This window comes from Lactuca serriola, chromosome 5 (genome assembly GCF_051521515.1).
Source record: "Lactuca serriola cultivar US96UC23 chromosome 5, Lser_US96UC23_V15, whole genome shotgun sequence".
In the NCBI taxonomy this organism is placed as follows: domain Eukaryota; kingdom Viridiplantae; phylum Streptophyta; class Magnoliopsida; order Asterales; family Asteraceae; genus Lactuca; species Lactuca serriola.
The window spans coordinates 237,756,749-237,766,901 of NC_136412.1; the positions used below are offsets into that span (position 1 = coordinate 237,756,749).

At 32.8% G+C, this 10,153-nt stretch overlaps 1 protein-coding gene and 1 long non-coding RNA gene across 2 annotated transcripts; both read right to left on the reverse strand.

Annotated features, from left to right (window-relative positions):
• Nucleotides 1–4,974: 4,974 nt before the first annotated feature.
• LOC145051503 (uncharacterized) lies at nt 4,975–5,626 on the reverse strand. Its single transcript, XR_013683662.1, has 3 exons — nt 5,529–5,626; nt 5,325–5,442; nt 4,975–5,242 (listed from the first exon to the last, which is right to left on the reverse strand). It is a non-coding gene; the product is annotated as an uncharacterized LOC145051503 (long non-coding RNA).
• An 82-nt stretch (nt 5,627–5,708) lies between these two features.
• LOC145051504 (callose synthase 10-like) lies at nt 5,709–6,733 on the reverse strand. The gene is made up of 3 exons (XM_078999453.1): nt 6,571–6,733; nt 6,333–6,456; nt 5,709–5,798 (listed from the first exon to the last, which is right to left on the reverse strand). The coding sequence occupies exons 1-3, from the start codon at nt 6,606–6,608 to the stop codon at nt 5,736–5,738; spliced, it is 225 nt and encodes a 74-aa protein (XP_078855579.1). The 5' UTR covers nt 6,609–6,733; the 3' UTR covers nt 5,709–5,735.
• Nucleotides 6,734–10,153: the final 3,420 nt, after the last annotated feature.

Sequence of the window (10,153 nt, forward strand, 5' to 3'; positions counted from 1 at the left end):
GGATCATTCACTTCATACACTCACAAACATTAACAAACATGCATTAATACAAGATCGGACACAAACATTTAAAAACTTTTTTTTTTCAGAAAATATCAGATTTTCCGGTGTTTACAAAGTAATAAAAAACATTTACTCAAACCTGCTTATGAACTCACCAACATTATATATGTTGACCTTTTCAAATTAATTTGTATTCTCAGAAAATCGTTGAGCAGGTTGGTCAGCAGGAATACCTAGATATTTTGGCATGTAATATTGATATACAATACCTGACGTAAACAATGACAGTTGTAATATTGCATGTGTGATGATGATGATAATGTTTTGTTTCAATTATATACACTGTGATGATATTACAAAAAAGAAGTCACCCAAGCCCCGTACGTTTCCGCCATCTGGTACGGGGGTGTGACAAAAAACACCCGCACATCTCTTGTATGCACTAGTGGGATAAACGATACCTAAACGCTTAGTGTTGTCTTTTGATCGCTGGGGTGTCTTTGCGATTTCTATAACCAAGTTATATGTCGATTACACAAGTTTTTCAAGTTGGATGATTAGATCAGAAATCTTTTGTGATACAGGATACCTAAGAAAGAGATTTCTGAGGCATAGATGGGATCAAACATGTCTAATTAAACTTATTATTAGTGATCCCATAAATCTGGAAAGTATATAGCAAAATATAATTGATAATCGATATCTACCGGGTTGAATTCAAATGGATGGGATAAATGATACCTAACCATTTATTTGTTTTTGCAACCTGAATCCGACTTTCATAATTATTGTTTTTGAAATCTAAAAGGGTATTAATTATTAAAGATTAAATATTGAAAATACTAAATGAATTTTGTTAAAATTTTGTAGTTAAATAATCCATTCTCATTATCTTGAATTGTTATTTTCTTTAATGACTAAATGAAACAATAACATTCAATAGACACAACTTCAATGAAATTGTATAAACTTAAAGGTCCTAGTCCTAAACTATTTGCTTTGAGCAATTAAACCTGAACATGATTCCTAGTAAAGATATGACTTTGATGCTTAAGATGCTTTTAACATCAAGCTAGGGATAGTTACTAATGACTTCTAGGATGTCTTGGATAATTTAAACATATATCTGATGATATAAGAGGTCAAGCAATATTCCAATAACTACAATTATATTTTATTTAAATCTAGTTTAAAAATTAAAATAATACAAGGCTAAAAGAGTCACCTAGTGTGATCTAAATGGCCCATGTTTTATAGACTGAACACCTTTAAGCCCATGAAATCTACTAAAGCCCACATAGATGGATCTTGTTTCTTTTGTGAAGAAACTGGACACTGGAAGAGGAGTTACTCCTCTTATTTGGAAAGAAAGTCTAGAAGAGAGTAGTACTTCTAATATATACTATATAGAACTTATACTTTTCATATAACACCACTACTAGAAAAACAGCCTTTTACGACGCTCATTGCGCGTCGTAAAAGGCTCAGACGACGCGCAAATGCACGTCAAGGAAGGCCATGTCATAAAGAGATACGACGCGCTTATGCGCGTCGTCTATAGACGACACGCTTTTACGACGCTCATTTACGACGCGCATTTACGACGCGCGTTTACGACACGCAATGCGTATCAAGGAAGGCCCTGTCATAAAGGAAGACGACACACATTCGTGCGTCGTAACCTTACGACGCGCGTGTTAATGACACGCAATGCATATCATGGAAGCCCCTGTCAAGAAAGGCCATGTCATAATGAAGATGACACACATTTTTGCGTATCATAATTTTAAATGTTTAAAAATAATATTATTTATAGATTTACTAATTTTCAAATTAAAACCCTTGTCATCAAATGCTTCATTGGCTATAATAGTTGTCTGAACATCTGAAATTTAATTTTTTTTACATTTTACAAAATTATATTATATATAATAAACTTCTCAACACTTGTTATCAAAAAATTAATTAACTCTCACCAGGGTATTGAATTAGAGCTTGAACTCCACCATTTTTGTCAAACATTGCTATCTTTAAAACAGACCCAAAAGCAGAAAATAACTGTTTACAACAAAGTGAGAGAAAGACAGATTAAAAATGAGCACATGGTCAAATATGAAATAACATTCACAGTCAGAAAGGTCAAGTTCGTGAATTGATTTTTTTAGATACTTCTCCTTGATAGCCAAACTATTCTTTTCCATTTAATCTTCATCAGAATTTCCATCTTTACCCTCGTCATTATCCTTTATTACTCTAGGTAAATGTCCATGACTCCATAAGGATCATGCCAAAGCTAGTCAAAGTCATGCTATAGAGTCATGAAAAAAAACAACAATTTAACAACCTACATTACTGAGGAAATAACATGGAGGGGCATTTAGGTAAAATCGTCATTGGGTTTAGGATATATGTAATTATATGTAAACTTACTCATGGGGAAGAGCTATCTGCATATATATACATTATTAGATGAAGATTTATAGATTCTTATTAGGCATATAAATGTAAATAAGAACTTATGTGTACGATTACTTGTCTTTTCACTGCGATCTATAAACTCATTGAATTCTTCCACAATATCTGGATATACTCCAAGAAAACTATTTACCTAAAAAAAATAAAAATTTCTTTAATTTATCAAATTAAATCTAAGGATACCACACAAAAAGTCATCTAGAAGTTTTATGGATACATAAACAACGAATGCAAATATCTAGCAATAAAGCAGGAAGGAAATGAAAGTAGGATGCTATAACGGGACAAAAACTACTAGTGAGAGAGAGGGAGAGAAGGAACACCTGGCAAAGGAGGATTTTCATGCTTTAACAATTTGTAAAGTTTTTGTTACATTTTCTTGAAATGTTCTCTTCCCATGTGGATTATGGTACTCATTCAAATACACATTCTGTTTATCTTCAAATCAAAAAAAGTCAAAAGGTCAACAGATAATCAGAAAAAGTCAAAATGAAAAAAAAACTTGTTTTTATTGACTTTTCAATCTCAACCGGTTTCTTATCCCAAGTATCTCCTAAAAATTCATTCACAGAAACCGCATTTTGAGCTACATCACAAGGGCATATTCGTAAATTCAACACCTACACAAAAAAATAATAATAAAGATTTTGATATTTTAATAGTTTAAATGTTTTCTTAAGTCATAATATTTATAGGATATGTAAAATTACTTACCTGCCCTGCTTCATTATCAATTTGAAACTTTCTAGCAGCCACACCGGATGTTGTGAATTATTTATGGCTTCTTCGAAGCTGTTGGCCTGAAAAAAAAGGTGAAATTACAAAATTAGGCCTCAAGATAATGAATTATGAACATGATCAGTTAAATAAGTATTATATATAGAAAGTATTAATAGAATTGCATGCAAATAAGAACTGGACCAAAGATTTCTTCCTGCATTTAGATAAAAGTTTAAATCTTGTAACATACTTTGTGCAAAAGACGTAAATGCCCTTCCTCATCCTCATAACTGAAAATAGCACTAGAAAGCTTATACCTTGTAACACTCCATATCTTCAGTAACACCAGACAAGATTGTGGGCCCAATAGCTGTTTACTTAAGTCTGCTGAATGGGATTAAATGACCATTTTGCCCTTATATCTTAAAGAATTATATGAAGTTGAAAAAAAAATACTACAATATCTCTTCCATCAAGCAGTAGTTTAGCTCCACTTTCAACTCCACTTTGGATCAATCTGCACACTCGTTCTTTTGCCTAAAAAATATAAAAACATATTCAAATAAAAAATTAACAAGAATTATGTTTATTACTTTATGTATACATAACATGATAATATTTAAGATTTAAGATTTAAGATTAAATTTATTTGTCGGGTCCAAGTCTTTCAGATACCGAGACACCTCATCGATCTCAACCGTCTTTTCAATCTGAAAAAAGTACAATAAAATATATATTATAGTAAAATATATGTTACAAAATAGAAATACGGAATACCTTCAATAATGCTTGTCTGGCTGCTTTCCTCTCCAGGTCTCTTTTCTATTTTTCTTCTGCAGCACCTTCCGCCTTCACTCGCCTCCAAGCATCTTCATATGCCTTAGCTTCTGCTTGCAGTCGTGCTTTTTCAAAAACGACAACATTTATGTTTTTATATTACTAAAGAAAGAGAAACTTAAAATATTTATAGTATTGGCAAACCTTTCCTTTTTTGGTTTTCATGTTGTTGCGGGTCCTCTTTTATATTACTAAACAAAAGGAATGATATGGAATTGTGTTCGCAAAATGGGTTTTCAAAAGTGCAGCCCTGTACAGCTTATCAGGTGACACCTGTCTCTCGTTTTACTTTTCCTTTTCGTTTCTATCCTCTTCCCCTAAATTTCCAAAACTCATCAATCAATCATATTGCTAAAAAGTCAACAAAGAACATTTCTTTTTTCATTTATCTCCTCCAAAATCCAAATCCAATACAATGCTTCTTACCATCATCCTCCTTCTCCTTCTGGATGCTATCTGATTCCATATCATTCCTTTTGTTTGGCTTCTGCATTGGATTTCCTTCACCATCTAAGACCGACTCTAAAAAAATCACAACCAAAAATCTTTCTCATCTACTTAAATATTATTCTTCATTTCATAAAAAAGGACTCACTGTTTTCTGCTGAATGCTTTATGTCTGTCTTGTGATCCGAATTTGTTCCACCAACATTTGTATCCTCATCCTGCTGCATATATATATATATATATATATATATATATATATATATATATATATATATATATATAAACCAACCGTAAAGATTCCACCCAAGACAAAAAGAAAAGCATATCTTGCAATTTCCAGATAATTCATATCATATACTACAAAGATGAAAGTAGGTGACCTGAATAATTTCAAGTATAAGCTTCTGAAAAGTATATAAAATAAGAGTAATTTGTAACAAAGATGAAAGACCTACCAAAAATATTCATTGAAATCATCATAATTCCGCCATGCTGAATGGGCAGCTTTCCTATTATTGTTTCGTTCTGCTTCCTGTGAAAAAGTAAGATTTGTTTAAATATGCGAGTGACAATTTAATTAATAACAAACTCATTACTTTTATTAACAAAAGAGGGGAAAAGATTTATTGACCTTAGAGAGTGTGTTGTAAATTGGTTGAATGACATGTGCCAAAAAGGAAACTGAATTATCTTCACAAATAAAACTCTATGCAGGGCTAGCTTGTCCATGATCCAAAATGGCATTGAATTCCCTGGCCATCTAGGTAATACAAGTATTTATCAGTTTAAACAATCAGGTTAAATCATTGATCAACTAATATAGATAAGAGTAAGACACTTACATGGTGGAATCTATAGTAAATGCATTCTGGAAGAAAACGGACATTTGCAGCTTCACCCCAGATTAAGTAGTATAATGAAACCAAGAAAAGCTTCCTGTCCTTGTTAATGGCTTGTATACTATTGAAAACAACTTTCACAATTAGCATAACATGACAAACGATGATTTTTATTTATAAAAAGTGATAACAGGGGATGGAAGTCACCTGTTCCAAACAAGACGTATACGCAAATATTTTCACCATTTGAAGTAATTATCAAGAAACTTTAGGAACACTTCCGTAATAGCTTTCTCATTTAGTTTCTAAGAAAATTTTGAATGACACGTCAGCAACTTTCCATTAATAATAGTGTATAAACTGTAGATACAAAAAAAATAGACTTACTACATCAGCTTCAGATAGTATGCCAAGTCATGATTGTGCATTTGCTAAAGAGAGAACAATATTCTCACGTTGATTCCTGATATTGTCTTTCTGCATACATAATATCACCATCAGTAAACAAAGCTGAATTGAACTGAAGGAAGAAGGTGAAGCACGAGAAGCTTTTTTGTTGATTTTCAAATGAATGGTGGAGAATATATATATATTACAGATTAAACTAGTGTAAACCATTACACAACTGGAAACACAAATTTGTCAAGCTGACAATCATAATATCTTTTTTTCTTTATTGGGTGGTCATATTGCCTGGATGCTATAAAGGGAGAAGTGAAAGATGTTAAGAGGTGCTTATATGCATTACTTGCTCACCAACTATATGTATCTATCGCATTGAAACTCTTGACACTAAAGTCAATCTACTAATCAGCTATGAATATTGGAGATGCCTTTAAAGTTTATAAAGAGATTCTTCATCTAAAGAGCAAAGTAAAACAATGTGATGACAAATCAACAAGAATAATGATTTCTCAGTGGCAACTGTAGAATACTTTGAGATTCAGTTAACCAACTTTTAGATGGTACAAGGATATTGTTAACTCAAACGCAAGATGGGAGAAGAAATACCTCTTTTGTAATATATCTGCCAACTCCATCATGTGCAACATCTTTGCTAAGGATTTCCATTACCTCAACAAGAGCTCTTAATGTGGTAAATACCTTTTTAGTTTCTTGAGATCTCAGTCCCAAACTGAAATTCATATAAATAGTTCTAATGAGACTTTAATTTTCACAAGTGACATTATTGTATTTTTCGTAACTCAAAAAGTGGTATTTTTAGGGCCAAAAGATAGAATGTACTTACCCTCCCATATCAGAACAGAAAGTTCCAGATTCAAGCATTCTTTGTTCCTCTATCTGGATTTCATCAACTCTATGTACTCGTTTGTAGCGCTGATAGAAATCCCACGGGTTTTGAGCATCACGATTACGATCTATTCGCCCTCCATCTTTTTTGGCTAGTTTAAACTACTAGAAAAACAGAGAAATGAATAAGAGAGAGAGAGAGAGAGAGAGAGAGAGAGAGAGAGAAGCGTATGAATTTGGATATAAAAATCTGGTTTCAAACTCCCAGAAACGGAGAATTTCAATGACGATGATCCATCGGAAGTGGGTTAAAGATACGTAAATCAAACCTTGAATCGAGGGTATAAAAGAAGGTCTCTATTTGTTGCTTTCACTCTGCCTCCATCGTTGTCTTTGATTCGTGCTTTGAAGTCCCGTCAATCTTCTCCACGCACAAATCAGACCCTAAATCGATTAGCCTCATTTATGTTATTTGTATTTATACCACAGTTGCATTTTATTTTACTGAGAAAACCCACCATCACTGAAGGAACCGAAGGAGGTGACACCGACTGATCGAAAGTGGCGGTTACCTTAGTGGACTTAAGGAAGCCGATGAATAGTACCATAGAGAAGCTGGAGCAGTAGAACCGTCCAGAAAGAAAGAGAAACAAAGAGATAGTATCAGAGAAGGGAGATAAGTCGGTGGAGAAGAGCCGAGAAGCATCGATCTGAGACAAATGGAAGGATGAAAATCACGATTATATGTAAGTGGGAAATAAAAGCCCTAGTTGCTGGTCGCGTGATCTTCAGGAATGAACGCGAGCAGAGATGGTCTAGTGATTAGGGTTTCTAGAGAGAAAGGGAAGAGAATGAAGGGAGGTCTTGAAGTCGGGTATTTAAAAATTTTAGAACGTGTGTTTTGAGTAAAAATATAAAGCGACATTAAATGAGAGGACGCCCATTTTACATAAAGTGCCCTTCGTGTTTTTAATTTTTTTTTACATGAGACATTAATTTAAGGGCACGTAATAATGCGCGACGTAACTCATTCAATTTTTTTGAAGAGATGACACTTTTTTAATGTCAATCTCTTTTTCGTAACATAAATCTCCGAGTGTCGTGGTTTGCGCGTCGTAAAAGGGTCTTTTTCTTGTAGTGCACTTAGGTAGTTGGTACTTAAACGTTAATATAATATTTGAGCTTTTTGGGAATTGGGTGTTGATATAATGGCACAAAGTTATATGTTGTTGGGGGTAGTGAAATGTTGCTTGACATTCGCGACTGTTTATATCAGTCTAATATGAGTCTTGTGTAAGTAGGAGATTGAAAGGTCTAGTATTATCAACAATCATATTAAAGTGATATTGCTAATTAACATATGAAACTAATTGGTCACACTAGCAACAAGAACTTGATACAATTGATTATTTATTAGAAATTGGTTTTAATAAATATTTAATAAACTCTTATTATTAAATTGGAAATTATTTTTTCTAGGAAATAATAATTTTCATTAGCAAGTTACATTATATATAATTCATATGGTATGAATTAATAAGTGATGAACAACATTTTGGACTAGATAAATTCTTTTGTCTTTTACCAAAAAGTTAAAGTTTATATTTTATAAACTTGGTTTATAAAGTATAAAGCTTTTGTCTTCTTCCTTTTATTATTTTTATAACATAAGAGTCAAAAGACAATAGTATGGCTTTCATGTTTGTTTAATCAAAAGTAATAAGAAGCATGCGATACATGTAATCTTTAGGGACATGCTTTTTTAAAGTGTAAGTACCTAATGGTTAATGGCTTCACTTTAAGACAAAAAATATATGACGCTTCCATTCTTGAATTGGGTGCTTCATTCTTGCTTCCCAAAACTGTAACCTCCTTAGAGGAGGTTACTCTATCTTTTTTCTTCATCTCTTCATGAAGATTACTTGCATTTTTATGCCTTTTTTAAGTTCATATTGGTTATGAACAAAAAGCTTAAGGGATTAAGAATTTATCGACTAACATCTACATCAAGTCGAGTCATTGTTGGTGTCTCAAAGTTTCCACATTCTTCAACTTCCAAGCTTCCGAGGACCCAAAGAACTACAAAGGTTGTCATTTCTTCACCTATTCTTTGGTTGGTGTTTAATTCTTTCCACAACTTGCAAGGAGATCCTTAGTGCGTATGAAATATTATGTGATGTTCAAAATTTTAAGTCTTCCGTTTCCATATTTTTCTAGTTTATGAAATTATTTTCGAACTAAAACCCAACAATGTGTGGACCATTCAGAACCACCACAAGGCATGGTGAATGATACTTTGTGACTTTTACTTATAATTTTAGTAGATATGGGTATATTTAATTATTGAAGCATAAGTCAAAAATGTAGAGATTAACATAATAGCGTCACCATATCGTGGTCAATGCCTTTCTATGGCGTATTGTCTTGAAAATGCATGTTCTTTGAACAAAAACATGTTTAATAAAGTAGATACATGCAAATGGAATGAAACATATGAAAGCTCGAGGAGTTACAAAAAGAGTCAAAAAGATCGACACAAATAGTAGAGATGAGTTACTTAAGCAATCTAAGCATGAGAGCTCCTTCTTCATCATTCCAAGATCACAAAATCTCCAAACACAAGAAAAAAGCATGGAAAATGGGTTAGGGTTTATCAAAGGCTATTTGGAGGAGATGGAGGATAAAGGTGGAGAAAACCCTAGCCATCACATACTTTAAATAGGGCTCAAGGCCCAGAAATCTAGGGATAAAGAAAATACCATCACCACATTGTGGCCAATTCCTTTCCATTGCGCGTTCTATTGAAAATGCGTGTCCTTTGAACCAAGGATGACACATTGTGGTAACTCCATTACCATCTTGTGGCCAAGACAAAACCTCAAAACTTAAATTTAAAAAATAAACTCCGAAGAAGCATTCCTAGAAATCAGATATTAGAAAAATATTTTCTCAATTTACTTAGCCATTTTCTCACGTAAAGACTCTTTTCTAATCTTATTCTCCCCTTTAACCTCGTAACCCAAAGTACCTATTTACTTTCAAATTCTTCGCATGTTCAATGCCATCAGAAGACTCTCTCTTTATATGTATGTATGTATATATATACACACACACACACACACACACATATATATATATATATATATATATATATATATATATATATATACTGAAAATGGTTTTTTATTAGACATCTACGACTCTATTTACTCCTATGCCATCAAATTGCATACCTTGCATCGGCTTTCACATTTTTGCCCCACTTTCAATAATTATAGAGTTTCCATTTTCATCTTTTTTCTCACAAGTTTGGTTTCAAACAACTGCCTTCTTGACCATGTAGTGTTAGGCAAGCTACAAATCCATTATGCTTCTGTTGAGCGAAATAACTTGAGACACACTTGAACAAACGTTAGAACAAGTATGATTGTAGAATTAGTTAATCTCAAAGGATCTAAAAGCTCAACAATAAAAAGTTAATATGTTAGATGGTTAGATAGTTAGTTGCGGAAATATAAAGAAACATAAATGACAGTAGTTGATATATCAAGTAAACATATAAGATGATTTATAACATGGAA

What these genes read in the sequence shown, in the direction of transcription:
- LOC145051504 (XM_078999453.1), bottom strand. Translation starts at nt 6,608, where the DNA reads ATGCTTGAATCTGGAACTTTCTGTTCTGATATGGGAGG. An exon ending in TTCTGTTCTGATATGGGAGG is followed by an intron (nt 6,457 to 6,570) that starts GTAAGTACATTC and finishes TATGAATTTCAG; the next exon opens with TTTGGGACTGAGATCTCAAG. An exon ending in GCAGATATATTACAAAAGAG is followed by an intron (nt 5,799 to 6,332) that starts GTATTTCTTCTC and finishes TTATGTATGCAG; the next exon opens with AAAGACAATATCAGGAATCA.